General features: G+C 42.6%; 3 protein-coding genes and 2 long non-coding RNA genes across 8 annotated transcripts; 3 read left to right on the top strand and 2 right to left on the bottom strand.

Moving 5' to 3' along the window:
- The first annotated feature begins 3 nt into the window (after positions 1 to 3).
- Positions 4 to 5,707, top strand: LOC105278634 (RCC1 and BTB domain-containing protein 1). 3 transcript variants are annotated; one of them, XM_011337841.3, is made up of 10 exons: positions 4 to 254; positions 1,235 to 1,437; positions 2,886 to 3,041; positions 3,113 to 3,365; positions 3,478 to 3,614; positions 3,703 to 3,972; positions 4,358 to 4,482; positions 4,562 to 4,659; positions 4,999 to 5,129; positions 5,221 to 5,703. In XM_011337841.3, the coding sequence occupies exons 1-10, from the start codon at positions 164 to 166 to the stop codon at positions 5,362 to 5,364; spliced, it is 1,608 nt and encodes a 535-aa protein (XP_011336143.2). In that variant the 5' UTR covers positions 4 to 163; the 3' UTR covers positions 5,365 to 5,703. The 3 variants fall into 3 exon arrangements, with proteins under 3 accessions (XP_011336143.2, XP_026829378.1, XP_011336146.2); XM_026973577.1 differs by having other exon boundaries at positions 116 to 247; positions 5,221 to 5,707; XM_011337844.3 differs by lacking the exon at positions 4 to 254 and adding an exon at positions 347 to 572 and having other exon boundaries at positions 5,221 to 5,707.
- On the bottom strand, positions 295 to 1,275 carry LOC105278633. Its single transcript, XR_893804.1, has 2 exons — positions 1,194 to 1,275; positions 295 to 615 (listed from the first exon to the last, which is right to left on the bottom strand). It is a non-coding gene; the product is annotated as an uncharacterized LOC105278633 (long non-coding RNA).
- On the bottom strand, positions 4,000 to 6,534 carry LOC105278635. The gene is made up of 3 exons (XR_893805.2): positions 5,793 to 6,534; positions 4,526 to 4,637; positions 4,000 to 4,016 (listed from the first exon to the last, which is right to left on the bottom strand). It is a non-coding gene; the product is annotated as an uncharacterized LOC105278635 (long non-coding RNA).
- A 519-nt stretch (positions 6,535 to 7,053) lies between these two features.
- On the top strand, positions 7,054 to 10,677 carry LOC105278632. The gene is made up of 4 exons (XM_011337840.3): positions 7,054 to 7,185; positions 7,272 to 7,521; positions 7,584 to 7,699; positions 7,781 to 10,677. Exons 2-4 carry the CDS (start codon positions 7,376 to 7,378, stop codon positions 10,495 to 10,497), a joined length of 2,979 nt encoding a protein of 992 aa, XP_011336142.2. The 5' UTR covers positions 7,054 to 7,185; positions 7,272 to 7,375; the 3' UTR covers positions 10,498 to 10,677.
- Positions 10,678 to 10,940: 263 nt separating this feature from the next.
- Positions 10,941 to 18,277, top strand: LOC105278728 (trafficking protein particle complex subunit 8). 2 transcript variants are annotated; one of them, XM_026973572.1, is made up of 10 exons: positions 10,941 to 11,508; positions 11,952 to 12,393; positions 12,524 to 12,769; positions 12,927 to 13,448; positions 13,627 to 14,146; positions 14,218 to 14,403; positions 14,506 to 15,249; positions 15,392 to 15,557; positions 15,624 to 16,710; positions 16,989 to 18,277. In XM_026973572.1, exons 1-10 carry the CDS (start codon positions 11,331 to 11,333, stop codon positions 17,281 to 17,283), a joined length of 4,386 nt encoding a protein of 1,461 aa, XP_026829373.1. In that variant the 5' UTR covers positions 10,941 to 11,330; the 3' UTR covers positions 17,284 to 18,277. The 2 variants fall into 2 exon arrangements, with proteins under 2 accessions (XP_026829373.1, XP_026829374.1); XM_026973573.1 differs by having other exon boundaries at positions 10,943 to 11,508; positions 14,518 to 15,249.
- Positions 18,278 to 18,471: the final 194 nt, after the last annotated feature.

An 18,471-nucleotide genomic window follows, 5' to 3' on the forward strand; every position in this document is an offset into this window, starting at 1 on the left:
TGGTAACAGCTGTTTTGCCGCACATGTGCGAATTTGCGAAACAAATGCCGCCCGATAAATGATAACTGTGCTAGAATAGTAGAATTGATTCGTCAATCATCATCCAAGTTCAATTGTGAAAGTGTTGTTTATTAAACGTGACGCATTGTACACCTATCAAAAGATGCGTTCCTCATCAGACCTAAAAAACTGGCCAATATTCAATTTGCTGAAGGAAGAATTCGTTCCGAAGATTCACATGGTTCTGGTATATGGTAATTTGACTTCTTTTTATTCTTTCTCTTGCAATTTTTATTCAGGTTTATTTTTTGCTTTATTATTGTCTTATATACACTGTTGTCTATATTATTCAAAATGTTTCTTGCATATCATTACACTATTATATTTTATCAAATCATATTGTACTGTAAGAGTGACGAGAGAAAAACGCGCGGAACGCGGATAGCCGCGCGAGGCTGGGAATTGAACCCGGGTCTTTCGATCGTTTGCCGGGCGACTGTTCTAGTCCACTGAGCTACCCCGAACTCCTGCTTATCGACACTTCTCCTCGTCCTCTTACTAACAATAAGATGGTAAACACCGATCGGTCGTTTACAGTACTAATGTACTTTTCACCTATGTGAACCTAGCACCCGACTTTTAAAAAAGACAACTTTCATATACGCATTCGATTAAGCTCGGTTTGTACCCGTTTGTACTGTTTTTCTTTTCGCTTGTACCTCAACGGGATGGAAGTTACAAGGGGTTGAAAAAATCACCAGCATCCCATTTTGAGATACAGCAATCTTCCAAATGCTCTTTGATTAAGTATCATTTGTACCCGTTTGTACCGCTTTTCGTTTCGTTACAAACGGATACAAACAAGTAGGAAACAGCACCCGTTTTCAGAATTCGAATATCTGCAAAAATGACAAATTTACCCCTTACACGATTTTTCAATATTTCGTATTTCCACCGTGAGGGTACAAACGAAACTGAAAGCGGTACAAAAACGGGTACAAATGATACTTAATCGAATAGCATGTGGAAGATTGCTGTATCTCAAAATAGGGTGCTGGAGATTTTTTCAACCACTTGTAACTTCCACCCCTTTGAGATACAAACGAAAAAAAAAGATACACATGGGTACAAACGAAGCTTAATCGAATGCATATATGAAAGTTATTTTTTTTAAAGTCGGGTACTAGGTTCACATAGCTGTAATTTTCTTGAATGCTTGGATACTTTGAAACAGGTGACATAGGCGACAAAGCTCTGATTGTAACGAAGGATAAGACAATATATGCTATGGGCGATAATACCGATGATTGTTTGGGAATCGATAGCTCGTCTAATGTACTACAACCCAAGAAATTGGAATCTTTGGACAAAATAGATATAAAAACGTTTGCCTATGGTAGTGGACCTCATATCTTGGCCCTCACGGAGGATGGAAAGGTAATTATTGTAGGAAAAAGTGCATTGGTACAAAACTGAATAGACTCCCGATTAATCGACCTTTATGGGACCAGATTTTAGGCTGGATAAACGCTAGTTAACCCTAGTTTCCCACACTTTTAATTTTCACGGGCTTTGACGTGGGATATCCCACGTCGAACATTTAATTAAAAATATAAGAAAAAATCAACTGATTTGAAGTCACGCTTTTTTCATCAATATGTCACATATCAAGGAATATGTAGTTATGAATTTTTTCTTTATGATACAAAGTAAAGAAAAATCCCCACACTATACAGCCTATGCATAAAAGTTTGAAAAAGAAAATAGTTTGTGAAATATTCACTTGTGAAACAGGTTACGTTAAAAAATCGTGAATTACATTATTTTACTTGGGGTTTCAGGCATCTCTGTGTGGGAAGCTAGGGTTAATCCGAAAAAGCAGATTAAAAAAGTATGTATACAAGTTGTATATAAATACTTATTAAACATGTATTTATTTAGTTAAAAAATCAGTAATTTTTATTTGTTTTTTTATTTCGAGTTTTTTGTTTTAAAACAAAATCACGCCACTTTCTCATAAATATATATCAATGGCAGATAAATTGTTTTGCTGTTCGATATATCTCAGTTTCAAGAGCTTTCTTTCCTTCCAAATGACTTACTGGATGCATCCAGTAGCACAACCGCTCACTGAGCGCTCAGTGAGCTCTTCCTTCTAATTGGCATATATTTTTAGATCTAAAGGAGTAAACCAATTAAATGCAATAGCTCACTGAGCGGTTGTGCTACTGGATGGACACCCACTCTTTTGTAATCATCTCCGCTCATTCTTGTTCTTCTCTTATTCTTCTTCTTTCGCAATTTCTCCTGGAATAATTACTTCATTGATTTCATGAATGTACACGAAATGATTACGATATAAAAGATAACAACCACTAACTGAAGCTTAAGCTCGAGAGCTTTCAAAACTATAATTAGCAGTGGTCTTATTTAACTTTACTGGGCAAAGTGATACGTTGTCTTTGAGTACAGTGCCCTGTACGTTTTCCTAGAATTGGCAACGGAACTTTGATTCGCGGAAAAGAAACTTGACGAAAATGTAGTCTATTAAAGTGAAACCGAATAAGAATTAAGAGGGAATCTACTGTAATCCGTATTTCCATAAACTAATACTTATAAATCGTTTTTATTGTGAAATTTTCGTTTGAAATTGATTACTTGCTTTACATTTTTCTTTATAATATTGTGTATATTCACATAACATTTTGTGTACATTTGTGAGTGAATATTAATTTAAATTTCTTATAGCATGCAATTGTTAAAAATTTTATGACGTAAATAATACTATCAAATATAAAATGACAAATTAATAATCAAATAAAGTGACATGAATAAAATGCCACCTCAAGCTTCCAAAGTCGATGACAGCAATGTTTCGTTAAAAGGTGTACTCTTGGGGTTATAATGAAAACGGCGAATTGGGACACCTGGGAAACTATGGTGAACCATCATTACCCAAGATGATACACGATCTAGAGAATAAATTCGTGGATATTGCGTGCGGCAGCTATCATTCTCTTGCTCTTACCAAGGATGGAGAGGTAATGAAAGGATGATGACAACGTTCATTCTTCGAATTAATGCTCTTCTTACTCCTACTTCTCAAACGTAGGTGTACACCTGGGGTTTGAACAATTACGGACAAATAGGTGGTAATAATGAACGTCAAACTATTCCAAAAAAGATTTCTACCTTGGCCAATAAGGTTATTTGCATTGCGTGTGGTCAGAACTTTAACATGGTAGTAACCAAGGATCGGAAGATATACAGTTGGGGCAGTAACAATGTTGGACAGCTGGGGATAGGCAATTACACGACTCAGGATAGTCCGCATCTAATCTCCTCGTTAATAGGTGTCGTGATAGGTAATTCGCTTGATAGGTGATTTGCTTGTCCATAAAGTATTCCCAACATTTGAAAATATGAAATGTATATACTCGTTCAGCCAACATAGCGCTTGATAATCAAACTTTTCAGTGAAGGTAGTGTGCGGATCCCACCATACGCTCGCACTAACGGATGAGGGTACGCTATACGTATGGGGTAGTAACAGTTACCGGCAATTGGGCATTATAAGTGGCCCAGGCAAGACAAATGTCTGCAGTCCAGCTACAGTATGCAATTACGTTTCTGTCATTACGATTGTAGTCTTTTGTTAGATAGAGTGGAAAACGGAAAGTTAAACGATCTTGTGATCAACAGGTGGACTCTGCCACTGGAAAGGAGATGGGAAAGATCTCGGACATCGCTGCTGTTCACACTTCTAACATAAGCGTTGCCCTTTGCACGAGTGGGTGTGTCTACGTGTGGGGCAACTGTAACGGGAAAAAGTGTTATCCAACCGCCACACTGTTCTCAAACATTCACGAAGTATTCGCGTGCTACACAAGCGTTATGCATAAACCACTGATCTTATGTGTAAACAAACAACCAAGCATATTGGAATGCTTGAGCTCTGCTTTCAATGACCCCGTATGTTCTCTTTTTTGTTCTTCCTTCTTTTATATATGTTTCTTCTGAAATATAAAACATGCATAGAGAACAAAATGCATCAAACGCAGAGACAGCAGTTTTAATAGTTAGTAATGTTTTGTTGACGTGAGTATTATTATTACATTAGAGTATTATTTTTCTATGAAGACTCTAATTTCAAAGTTTGAGTTCTTTTTAAGTTTTAAAATCTTTTTTAGACACATTTTGTCTAAAAGCGAAACAACGTAAATCTCGATAAAATGGTGAGCATTTTGATAAATAAAAATTTCTTTGCAAATATGCGATATATGTTTTTTCGACTGTATTCGACAAAATCTAATGTGCATTAAAATAATGTTATGTGTATTTGTGATTCCTTCTGCAGTCGACGAGTGACCTTACAATAGAAGTGGAGGAACAAGTGATTCATGTTCACAAGGCTATTTTGAAGATCCGTAGTTCGTATTTCAGAATCATGTTCAAAGAAAATTGGGCAGAGAACAATCAGAGGTAAGCACTTAGGAAGCAAACCGTATGACAATTTAATTCTCACTTCTGAACTTAATTATCTTGTCATCTTCTTCGACAGTATTATCCAGCACAATCAGTTTTCTTACGTGGTGTACAAAGCTTTCCTGAAGTACTTGTACACCGGCATACTCGATCTACCAATAGAGAACGTATTTGGTAAGTGCGAGTATTGTACATACATTTGGGGTGTATTCCAAAACTCTACCCGGGTTCTCGCCCTCTCTCTTACTCTCACTCTTGTATCTTTCTCACTCCAACGTAGCGAGTTTACCAAAGTAGGATTTTGGAACGCACCCTTGGTGTATAAAAGCGTCTCGTTTGTCCACAGTGCAATTGCACAGATTGGCGCACTAGGCCAATCAAAATGTTTGATTGGGTTAGGTTAAATTTGACTAATTTTATCGACCTAGTGCGCAATTGCACTGTGGGCAATTGATACCCTCCCGTATAAAAATCTGTGGGTATTAATTATTGAAGTAATGCGCATCATTATAGAACTTTTGGATTTGGCTAATGCATACTGTGAAACTGATCTCAAGAGACATTGCATCAACATAGTAAAGCAAGAGGTCACTGTAAAAAACGTCATACCTCTCTACAACTCCGCTATCAAGAAGAATATGCAGGTAATAATTACTGCGTTTACAATATTGCTGTCGCGCTAAGACTAATATGTTACATTTAAGACGAGTAATTTAAAATTCTATTCCTTTTCAGGAGCTGGAGAAGTTTTGCTTCGAGTTTGCTTTGGAGCACATGACAGCCGTGTCGATGTCAGAAACTTTCGCCGAGCTAGATGACGTTAGCACATTAAGGACTTTTATAATTAAAGCAGCCAGTGCCAATGCTTTTAGGACCTAATCCGTTTTGTATCTATGTAACTATGTATTTATAATGGGTGTTTTCCAGCAATGTACATAGTTAAAATATTGTGTTCGATGCTGTGTTCGTCGTTTTGCGTACTCCACTGATACCATGACAATGTTTTTATTTGATACTATTCATTTTTCTAAAGAATGGTATTCAGGCGAAAATGAACTTTTATGGATATATTTTGAACGTAGGTGCATCTAGAAGACTGATTTGATTTATTTTAGAAAAGGGGGTTCAAAATCTGAATCCATGCAGAAGGAAATTATTTTCAGCAATGTCTTTAAGTTTTTTTTACCACAGTTATAAATAAAAAGTGTTTACAACTTGGAAAGGAAACATTTTCGGACCCTTGGTGACATGACTTTTTTCACCCTTACAATGAGTACAAGTAGAATATGCTCTTAAAGTTTGCTCACCTATTTCTGAAACACCCTGTATATATACATATGTTTATATATTTAAATATTTTAGAATATTACGGACGTGACTATCGATATATCTTTTTTTACTCTATTTGATAACCAATCGCTATGGCCGACAAACATTTTGTCGTATGAATTGTAATCTCAGCCTAAATTTATAAAGGCAGCCATTTTCAAAAAGGCATTCATGAAGTTCAGCCTTAAGGTGCCCGTGCCGTGAATACAGCAAGTAGTAGATCTTATCAATCTTACCTTAGGGTATCTCTCTTTCTCACTCGCTCTATCTGCTGATATTTACGTGAAATATACAAATTTAAGTGTCATGTACCCCTAATTACGGTACAACTAAGTAATTAGACTACATGGTGTCTCTAAAGTCGCGGTACGGTTAGGCTTTCACACGTATTTATCTCCTTCTGACACACATGTGCACGGGAATATAATCGCGAGTTTATTTACGACTGGAGGAACAAAGTACGCTCGTGTACTTCATCCGCTGGGCAAGTTTGAAGCATTTCAAGCATAGAATAGGAGCTCGATGTTACGAATACCTGCATTTAATCACTTGACGTATAATTGGAGCGGACAAGCGGTGAGTATCATTCAAGTATATGTCAAATGTTGAACAGAAAGTGTAAGAGGAAAGTCTTCATTTTTATCTCTACCAAGTTGAAGGAAACAATGACGTTTACGTTTGCGAAATCTGTTAATATACACTTAAAATCTATTCCAATATAAATAGAATCATCATTGATGTCGCCGAATTTCCCAACGCGAGACCTTCCCACTGAAGTATTCTTCAGGAACGCCAATGGGGAACGGCTGACGTTGGAGGATAAAGGAAGCACGAACCCATTGAGTGCTGACAATATCGTCAATTTTGCATTGCGAACTGAGAAGCACTTCAACGTCAATCTCTGCTTAACGTTACTCTGCGCAGCTGCTTTTGTATGGAGTACGACGGAAACTTCAATTCTGTTCATCGTGCCGGTTTCTATCTTGATACTGCAATGTAAATCGTTCGTCAGCTCTATCAAGCAAGGTATGTCAATCTAAAGTTGTCATAATCCATCACTAATAAGTGCTCTTAAAGCATGTAAGACAAGTGATAACCTCTGAATCATTATAAAACAACTTAAACTATAACCATAATTATAATAATCAATTCTATAACAATTAGTATTAATAAAAAGTAAGATACATGATTTATTTATTAATTAATATTGGTTCGTATCGCTTTGTGTCTCCAGACACGCTGTTGGTTGTGGAATCGATAGGCGTACACATTGAAAGTAAAAGAGGATTTGGCGTCTTTACGTCTACATCTACAGAATTCTTGTCATGGGATACAGTGGAGGACATACTTATTAATGAGGTAGTGAAAGGGGTAAGTATATGTCAGTTTTACATTTTTACTCATTAATGTGTAAAAGCGAGAAGAGAGGTTCAAGCCAGCAAATTAAATGGTTCCAGCAAAGAGTGCTCTTTTATCTTACGTTCATCGTGAGAAAGACGATCGGCAGGCAGAATTCGAGGAGATTAGTTCCACTCTTTCAAGATCTCCTACCCGAGAGGAAATGCCTGGAGTACATGTACGGACGCTTAGCCAATTTGATTGGCTCGACCAGGAGAAGGAGTCTATCCTAACTATTCCTGGCTCCTACTGGCTATGCCACAAGAAGAACATATACAAGTTTATCTTCAGATATCACCGTACGGTGAAGTAAGTGTTTGCCGCTCGCTCCTGCTGCCTCTCAGGGATTCTAATTGCGAGATATATTGCAGAAACACCATGCAATTTTCGTACGGAAGGGAGTTATTGAAGATCATCAGAAGAATTATAAAATGTCATCCAAGCCAGGGTCAACAGTTCGGAACGCAACACCTCCTTGTCACCTACAGTGTGTTCTCGTTATTGCTTTTGTTACCATTTCCTTTTGACAAATATCCCTTTGATATCGCTCTAACACGTAAAATTGCAGATTGCACATCCTGGACCCGTCAGGACAAAATGTTCGCGATACTGAAGTTCCAGCAACGGACCAACGCTGCGGCGTTCTCGCACGCGTTCGTTCTAACTATAAGAATCTGCCCATCGTCGGAGGAGTCGCTGTTCAACAGGAGATACCCCATCGTCAAGGAAGCTGACGCGGGTGCTACGTTCCAAGATTTGAGCGTTTCCTTGGACACCGAGGAGAAAAATACCAAGTCCATGACATACACTACCGACAAAGTGTCGTCGAGGAGGACGATGCCGAGCTCTCAAATGAAGAAATTAGACGAAATTTCAGACTGTAACATAATCGATGTTACATCGGAGACTACAGTGCATCCCAGTTCCCAAGATAGCGTTGTAACAAACTCCATAAATGTTCATGAATTGCCGGATGCAAGAATGGAAAAAAATGCGACAGCTACAGTCGAAGTGGATCTCGTTGATAATACAGAATTTCATGACAATACAGGCGAAGCTAAATCTGTGAGCAGTGATATCGAAAGAAACGCGGAACATCATCCTCTTGATGCTATGCAAGAAAGATCTTTCAGAGCCAGCAATAGAATCAGCGAGATTGAAAGTAAAGACGCAGAGGATGTAGATGAGGAAATTAAATCGGCGGTAATAAAGCCACCGGATCAAGAAACCTTGAATACTCGGAAATACAAGATATTCTCTTCAATGCAACCTCCCGTTACGGGAATAATAAAACACAACGTTGATAAATGGTCGTCAAGTAGATTCAGTTTTCTGAAAGACCCGATAAAGAGAGGCAACGCTTGTGCCAGCAACAATAAAGACGACGGCAACGGTAAAGATGACAAAAAGGTGAGCAGTGACGGTATTGCGGGTTCTCTCGATGTGCCATATCAATATTTCATTGAGAAAGAGATAGAGAGTGCAGACGACGCTTTATCTAGCGACCAGCCAGTGCAAACAAGCTCGCAAGCCACGGCGAAGAATGCGGACAAAGACGGCATTCCAAAAGTAATTAAGGAGAGTGACGAACGCGCAAACGTTCAGGCTTTGTCGAGTGAGGATAATCAAGGTCAAAATAGTACGTACAACAAGTCTAAAGTCCGTAAGCAGAGGAGTAAGGAGTGTGAGAGAAAGACCGTTCCTGAGGATAAAATTTTACGTTCCTCCAACATCACTGACCTAGTGATGGAGGGTCTGATGTTCACCATCAAGCAAGATAAAGACAGCGTGGCTGTGATCGAGCAGAAAACCAAATTGGAGGTGGACGAGGTGTTGGAGAATTCGGAGAAGGTCGAGACGAAGGCCGGGGAGAAGTGTTTGGTGAATTCGAGCTTGCTGAGGCTGGAGAACCTAGTAACGATGATAGACTCGCCTCGAGGAAAGCAAGACAAGACTGGCCACGCAAGTGGCAACAGCGCGCATTTACTGCCATTACATACTTTGCCAAGCCGCACTGTACATAATTTAAGCGATACTAATTATGCAAGTAGAAGATTGGTCAAGCCGGATGTTTTCGGTTACAACAGGCACGATGGGATGGATGACAACAGAACGGGTCTAGTCCCGTATCGATCCCGCTGGCAGCAGCATCATGATATCCACGATATCAACGATAACACCAATCTATTAGCGAGCGGAGACTTGATAAAGAAAAGCGACGGATTAATGGAATGGCAAGACAGCAAGACTAACGAGCAAGACAGGAAAGATAAAGACCAAATGGAAGTGAAAGAAAAAGAGAGAAAATGTGAGGAAGAGGAGGAGGAGGAGGAGGACATTATGCCTGAGAATCTGTCATCCATAATATTCTCGGAAAAGGCGAACGCAGGATTGCAAGATACGGATTTGCTGATGGACGACATAGAAGACATCAAACAGACTGGCAAACACGAGTCACCCATGAACAAATGCTCAGATCCGATTGAGATGCGTACGGCGGAAATTCCCGACGACGAGTCGAAATTCCTGAATCTACAGGACGTTTCGACTAAACGAAGACTAAATACTCCCAGAGTAATTTCTGACAAACTCATCACTGTCGAGCAGATGCCGCCGGCTCTGCAGAAAATATTACAACATAAATACCGAACGCGCCGACTTTTCCCGGGGGCAAGTCGTTTTTTCAGCAAGGCACTGCAACGTGACGAGAAAGTTCAGCATTCGATAACGGAAAACGTGGTTTCCAAAGCTAGCGTCTCGTCATTGGAGGACGAGCGTGGGAATTCCGAGATAGCAAATAAATCCATCGACGACGCGGTCGACCCCGAAGAGACCAAAGGCGGTAAGAACGAGTCTAGCGTGACGGTCGACAAGGATGAATTTGACTTGAAGGTCAACAAGCATGTATCAGAGACCAATGACCGGCACACAAGATATGCGAGAAGAAGTAGCAGTTCGGAGACTCATCGGGTTTCGCGGAGGAACTCGACGCTGAAGCACGGCTCGCCGAGGAAGCTGCAGGATATCACGGAGGACTTCTTCTGTGACTTGATGCAGCACACGCATAGCAAGAGCAACAGCATCCAACAGAGATGCCTCAGGCAGAGACGCAAGTCCTTGGACAATCCTGACGACATGAGAAAGGGCAAAGTTCGCATCGAGATGCTGAAGTTCATTCAGGACATCACGGAGGGAGTGAGAGTGGTGGTGAAGCGGCTGGACATGAACAATAAGTCGCACCTGTTGCAGAAGAACTCTGCTCTAGCAACGTATACGCACATGTAGACAAAATTCGACGCAGAACTTGCAATTTATTACACGCATCTTGTTGTACATTTGTCATAAGCGCTGCATAGTCTCCTAAGTCATGATCGCTGTAAATATGAGGGCTGTATATGATGTTCGCATTTCTATTTCGCTTTTACTCTAATTGGCAAATAAAAATATTGTTGCTGCTATTACGAATTGCACCGTGGAAATGCTGATATTACATTTATAGGTTATAGGTAAACGAGATTCAATCTAATTGATAAACATTACGTACTTACGATTTTTTATTGTACTTTTTTTTTACAAGGCGACACACTACAAGAGATGAATATGCATGATTTTCACATGCGTTCAAATTGCGTCGGGTGGGACGTGACGTCACGTTTCGCCGTTCAATTTGGTGAAAGTCCCTAGAATGAGAATTCCCCGAATAACAGAACGGACTCTCATTGGATAGTGACAGTCGCATTCATGCGACAACGGCTTAATACTATCTTTTCTGTTTTTATTCTTCTTTTCCCTTTTCTATTTTTTCCTTTTCGTCTTTTTTTAAGATGAAGAATCGGCACATGGAGCGATACGATTCTCAGCCGCGATTCTCACTCATCTCGCGGTGTTGCGGGCGGATGTTCTGAGAACAGCTGTTCGGTGGACATGTTTATCCCCGCAACTGCACGGGGATGTGTTGCACTTTTGAGGCCCGTTCGTGTCGCACGTCGTCGTCGAGATAATAATACACGGTGCGAAAAGGAATAATGTGACCGTGCGATGCGGATCGAGGATGGTCACGAGCCGATGAGTGTGCACTTGGCGACACCGTGAGAGCGAAGCTGCGGGTTATGTTTTGAATGGTTTGCGCGCAAAGAGTCATGGCACAGTGCAAGCTAACCCCGCGCGAGTTTATCGGCAATACTTTCTCGCCGCAGGTCGCCGTGGTCTGCTCGACCGCGGCCGACGCGGCGTGCCAAAAGAATAATCTGTCGTTCGTCGAGCTACTTCAACCCTTTTGCAAATTAAATACTGAGGGTAAGCTGGCTGAGTATCTCTGGGAACAGACGCCGACTATCGTGCACTGACACACTTCGTTATCGCGATATGTACAAGTTGAAAGATAAATCGCAGATTTGTACAAATACAATCCAGGAAGTGACTCAATTGTGAAACCGAAAACGGCGTGTCGAAGGTTTCATGTTTAACAAATTAATGGAATTAGTGGAATGGACGATATAACGAGAACATTTATTTTTCTGAAGTTAACAAGCTGACAAGATAAATAGAACAACAATAAGACTTTCATATTAATTTTCATATTTTCATATTAATTTTTATATTAAATTTTCATGCTAATAGATCTGATTGTTTACACTACCACATTTAGAAATGAAAACTCAAACTTGTAGTTGACGCTATATAATATGTGCAAGTGTTTTTATTATATTTAAAGTTATAGTTAAATTGTGTACTTCCAGGCCATTTTAAGGATCCTCAAGGTAATACTGTAACAATTCGAAATCTTCGACTATCCGTACAAGATATCAATGCGCGACCACCAGAACCAAGTCTTGCCAAAAAGATGCTGAACGAAGCAGTCAGTACTGCCCTGTGCGAACGTACGACCACTATCCACATTGGCACGACTGAACTGGATATCCCAGTTTCCGTTCCCTGGTTTGAAGCATGGAGAGAGACGTTTCTGAGCGTTCAGTTTCCATCGGATCACGAGTTCACGAAGCACCTGCTCGCGTGTATGATAGTTGTTTCTACGGCGGAGGACAATCCACTAGAGAAGATTCAGACTATGGGGGCGCAACTGCATCAAAGTATCCCTGGCAAGTTGCCCAAGTGGTTCAACAATAACGCTCTTAGGTATTACATCTTGGTTCACGACTCCATTCAGGATGATAGAAACAAGTGAGTACATTTTAACAATCGGTGTCACCACGATTACCATGCTGGATTAAGCATGGTCGTAAAGAATCAATCGGTTTAATCTTCTCGTGATGAAATAAAGGAAAATTGCATGTGCACATGTATCTTTCAGAGCAGAAATAGTTTTTACAGAGATGAAGACTATTTATGGCGCTAACAATTGTTTCCTACTGCAAATGAATTCGAGACCGCCAGGTCTCTCCGACGACAATACGCACTTGCCCGATCCTTGGAGTCAGTTTCTGACTAAGCACACGGAGCTATCAGGTGGCAGCGAGCAAAGCAGCTCACCTCGTACACCCGCAGACATGGGTGGAGTCTCCGCCATGCCGAGTGAGCTGACAATGGAGTCTGACAAGTATGTTTCTCTCAAATCTACTCATTGAACCATGTATCGATAAATTTTCAATGTACTTGCAATTTAAAGAATTAAGTTTCCAAAGAATTTTCAAATAAAATTTAGCTTTGTGAAACGTGACGATTCGTATTTTGTAAAAACGTGTTTTCAATTACAGAACAAGCCAAGCCGGGACACCGTTAATGCCGCACAACTGTGTCGCGTTACCATCACCTCCAGATTTGGCGCAACTGGTCTCCGGAGTCGATACGATCAGCCTCTCGTCCGAGACCTCTGAATCTGCGAACGCACAACTTGAAGTTGGGCAAGAGGCCGTCCCGGTTACGATCCATCCGCTTAGTCCAGACAACGGGAAGTCACAGAGCTTTATCCCCGCAGCCAAGGGCCAATCGGTTATTAATTCACCGATAAACACGAATGTCTGGGCGGATTCGCCAAACTACGTGGTTGCTCAACACGGTGCTCGTCTCTCTACGCAAGATCTGGAACGATTGCGGACGTTAATAACGGAATTCTGTTTGCGGAGCTTGTTGCCTTACGTGGAGAAGCAGATTGGCCTACTGAACGATGTGATCTCGAACAAAAAGGGAGTGAGCAGATCGCTGTTCAGCGCTACGAGAAGATGGTTCGGTACGAACAAGCCTGGCATACCGGGTTCCGCACCGTCGAATGCCGTAATGTAAGAAAAAATCGTTGCATATCTTATTTTATTTAAAAAAAAACTTGGTTGAACATAATTAAAATTTTATTTTAACAAAATTAAGATAAATCTCTAATCAATTTTCTATTTAAATTGACATTAAGCAAATCGTGTTCCGTCGCGATAACAAATGTAAAAATTTCACTTGGCGTTTCAGTTATACAGCAGAATCACCCGAGCTGCAATTACGGCGACTGGGCGACCTGTGCTTCATGTTTGGCCACTACTCGCTCGCTTATCAGGCTTATCACAGCGCGAAACGCGATTTCGCGGCGGATCAGGCCTGGGTGTATTACGCGGGTGCTCTAGAGATGGCCGCTTTGAGCGCCTTCATGCAGGGCGAGACGAATCGGAAGACGATCGAGTACATGGACGACGCGATACTGACTTACGCCAACAGCTGCAAGATGCCACAGTTCGCGACGAGAGCCACCCTGCTCAGCGCCGAGTGCCTGAAGGGTCGGGGGTTGTGCGGGGAGGCCGCGAAACAGCTGATACGCATGACCAGCGAGGACTCGGACTTGCGTTCAGCCCTGCTGCTCGAGCAGGCCGCCTACTGCTTCATCGGTCCAAAAATGATGCGCAAGTACGCCTTCCACGCGGTTCTGGCCGGACACAGATTCTCGAAGGCTGGCCAGAGGAAACACTCCCTTAGGTGTTATCAGCAAGCGTATCAGGTAAGCAGTAGCTACTACTTATCGCTGCCAATAGAAACCATATTTTATATACGAATAATACGCGACACTAGGTGTACTTCGCAAGAGGCTGGTCCCTGGCTGAAGATCACATTCACTTCACAATCGGAAGGCAGGCCGCGTCTCTGAAGCAGGTTTCCGAGGCGGTGAAGGCATTCGAGAAATTACTTAACGCGTCCAGCAAACAGCACGCTCCGCAACAAGCTGCATTCCTGCGAGAATTTTTGTACGCTTACAATGTGAGTACTCGCGCCCGATCCGCGATAGAGCGAGCGAGTCGCTAACAGGAGATTATAGCAAATCTGCATGTTAAACAATTTCCGCTGGTGGGCATTCCGCAGTCGTTGTTTCAGGAAAACGGCACGGCTTCCGAGGGACTTCTCACGTTACCTTTGCCGTTACTAGATAGCGACGGTATCAAAGTGTTGCTCGGCCCGCTGGGCAGGCAGACGGAAAACGGTATTCCGGCGAGCCACGTCACGTTCAGCGCCGAGGAGACCGACGACGCGCAATGGTCGAGGATGGAGGAGCTCTTGATAACCGAGGCGCAGGGATCCCCGCCTATGATATTTAAGCCGACGGTTGCGCTGTACTCCGGAACGAGCAACAACGCCGTAAAGCCAAACGCGGTCCTGGACGAACCGGTGCATTTTTCTGTCGAATTACATAATCCGCTGCACGTGCCGCTGCCACTGTCGGACGTGACTCTACTGTGGTCGTTCACTCGCGACGGCGAGACCGTCACGAACGAGACGAGAGCGAGCTGCGACGTGAATCTGGTCGACTCGGACGTCATCGAGGCGATTATGCTGCAGCCGGCGTGCAAGCAGAGCATCGCGTTGTCTCTCACGCCCAGGCACGTCGGGGAACTGAAGGTCCTGGGCATAAGCTACAAATTGTCCAATCTGGTACAGACGATGAACGACTCGCCGGTTGCGAGTTCGAGCATCGTCGTCGCGGGCAAAAGATTGTTCGAGATCACGCCACCCAAGTTGAAGAACGTGAAGGAGAAGCCCGGCACGAATATCTACGGAAAGGATTACAGGCTGGAGATGAACGTCGTGGAGAAGGCGCCGTTCATGCAGGTAATGCGTGAAAGCGACCTCACGCTTCAGGTCTTCTAATAAATTACTAATAAAATAAATAAGAATAAAGTTAATAATAATAAAAGTGTAAGAAAATAGGCAAAAAAGTCTCGTATTCAACAAAAAGAAAATGCTTTCGCAGATCCTCTTCACTGAATTGCCGCCAGAGATGCTGTGCGGCGAGATACAGAAGGTGGAAGTCACCTTGAAGAATATAGGCAATGCGCCGCTGACAAATGTATACGTTGCGTCCACCGATGCCAAATTAATTACATTGGAAAACTCGGATAACGTCGATAGAAATGAAGGTAAGGCATTTTTTATATCTTGATTAGAAAATATCATCTGCTTACGATTATCGATTACATTCATAGAGTCAACAATGAAGAAGGGCAGTAGGTCAGTTACGAAGGTAGTACTACCGGCCTCGAGGAACGGTGCGTTGAACGTGGGCGAGACCCATAAAATGCCGTTCTGGGTGCAAGCGCCGCACGAGAAGGGCGCTCACAGGCTAGACTTGCTCTTCTATTACGAGAACGTTGAGACGAAGACCGCGTTAAAGTATCGACTGTGCCGGCATACCTGGCAGCTGAGGGTGCTGGACTCGATACAAATTACCGCGACTGCCGCGAGAAGCGGATTGTTCAAGGACGACTCGCCGACGTTGAACCTGATAATGTCCGTTAAGAACACGAATCAGGCTCACGATCCATCGATAAACGAGGTCATGCTATCCAAAGTGTCGCTCCAGAGCGCTCTGTGGTCCGCGTTCCGTTCCTCCGTCCTGCCGGCGAGTATAAAGGTACAGCCTCAGGAGGTGTTTCACCTGATGCTCAAGCTGAGGAAGAAGACGGACGGCGAATCGGCCATCTCCGACGTGTCCCTGACTTCCAGCGAGACCAGCGACGCGACCCCGATCGACGCATCGACTCCGTTCATCAGCTTCGTGCAGAGGCGTCACATCCAGCCGTTGAACGTGAACGAGTCCGCGAATGATGCCGCGCAGCAGTTTCAGCCGCAGCAGAGTTGCGCCGAGCGCAACTCGCTGTCGGGCGTCGTGGCGTTGAATTCCACGTTGATCGTCAAATGGTGCGCCAACGTGACCGAGAGCGGCGTGGTCACCCGGAAGGCCGTCGGGCAGCATCACTTCGAGCTGGAGCATTTAAACAAGACGACGAAGCACCCGAAGGAGCCGCACGCCGAGCGCAACGAGTACGGCACTCGCTTGAAGATCTTCGGACCGGATCGGAACGTGCCGAACATGGTGACCGCTCCCGTCAGGGACCCCGTCTGGGAAGCGGAGTGCTTGAAGAGCCTGATCTCCTTCTCCCTCAGCCATCGGAGGCAAGCTACTCACGATTTCCACCGAAACCGATTGTGCATAATCCCGGTGACGATGTACCTGCAGAATCACTCGGAGATGCGGATCGACGTCAAAATAAGCACAATAGGTACCAGCAGGTGAGCGAGCTACGTATTGTGTCCATCATCGTTCTGTGCACTTTTGGTACTCGATATTACAGTTCTGTCCTTCATCGCTTCTTCACTTCGAGCAAACTTCGATTAATTTAATCGTCGATTAACTTAAACGAATTATATTATTAGAGATTTTTATGCTAGTCGCCCTGCAAGTTAATCGACGATTAAATTAATCGGAGTTTGACCGAAGTGGGCCTTTACTCTGGCACACGTGTACGTGTACTTGTATGGAAATTAAAGTTTTCTCTCGCTCTTTTCAGTGAAACTCATCTTCCAAACATCAAGTCTCAGCTGTACTCGCCACAAGCGTCAGCGTACTACAAGTACGCCGGGCACTCGTCAATTTATTCCAACATTGAGGCGCACGCGAGCAACACCATAAAGTTAGACGCCGTGCTACCCAGCCCAGGCACGTACGATCTAGCGGCGCGAATAGAGATCTCCGTGAGACTTGTAAATAGCGCGGAGTACGTCGCTCAAAAGGGCAAAATGGAGAGCATATGCATAATTAATAACGACGACAGTACGGTAGACCGTGTTACCGCGGGTTTTTGAATAGAGCCACTACTAACGGACTATGCGGGAAGTGCTACTTTTAGTATAATTCAGAATCATTCCTTGTCACAGTATGTATGTAAATAATGTCGTATGTTGAAAGTTGTTACATTATATTATATATAACTGATATTTTAATAACGCATCGACGTACTTTTTACCTGACACGTCACGTTTCAGCGTCGGAATTTCTTTACGTGCGAGCCCCTGGCACCGCGGCATCCTTTGATTCTGTCAATTTTAACGAATGCAGTTACCAATCCCATCAAGTAAGCCCTTCGTCATTTGTTAGTATCCCGAGCTACCTCACGGTAATTTACGAAGCAGTCGAGCGCACGACGAAAAATAATCGCATAGCTTTCTTCCGCGTGGTATTGATGAAGCGTCAATCAACGGGGTGTGACTGCATATCTTTAACTGCCAAACGATCACGCGTTATTTTCTATCGCGACGCATTGCCCGTACAAGCATTTTTTTTATTATCGTTTGTCGCTTTCATGCTGTTCTCGTGCGAGAGAAGTTTCGATCTTGGAGTTACAGAACATAGAAAAGAAGACAGAGAGCAGAAATTCTTTTGCATGGATAAATGAAAATGAAAGCGCAGCCAATTCTCCGTGATTTTCGACACTCACGTATGTACTTGGCGATTGAGGACGCGATCGTTCTTAAGTATATCATATATGAAAAATAAAATTACAAAGATCAGGATCTCTCTTCGTTCCGAATCTTTTTCGAACGAAAGATTTGTTGGACGTGTAAAATTATTTCGAAGACAGATTCAAAAGAATTAAACAAGCAGAAAAGTACATGTAAACGCGTACTTGAGGTATTTTAGATAATAGGCTTGTAATTTTTGTACAGTGTACCTCGTAAAATAAGAATGTACGCAGGTCAAGTTTCGCACGAGCAACTTGAAGTTTTTCGTCACATTGTGCGAAAAAAAGAGATCTTGTACATACTTTGTCAGATTTGCGTGGATTTAGTAAATAACGAATCAGAGTTATTTAATGCGTGTTAATCATTAGCTTCTAACTGTTAATGGTAATATGATTACAGAGATCGTACGGTATCTTTTTTTTCACAATACATGAGATTTCTCATTGGAGAGAGAAGAAAGAGGTCCTAATAATCTAATCCAATAAGGCTCTCTTATAATAACATTTAATCATAAACGGAACGAGAATTGTT

The sequence above is a fragment of the Ooceraea biroi genome, chromosome 11, assembly GCF_003672135.1.
Source record: "Ooceraea biroi isolate clonal line C1 chromosome 11, Obir_v5.4, whole genome shotgun sequence".
Lineage (NCBI taxonomy): Eukaryota > Metazoa > Arthropoda > Insecta > Hymenoptera > Formicidae > Ooceraea > Ooceraea biroi.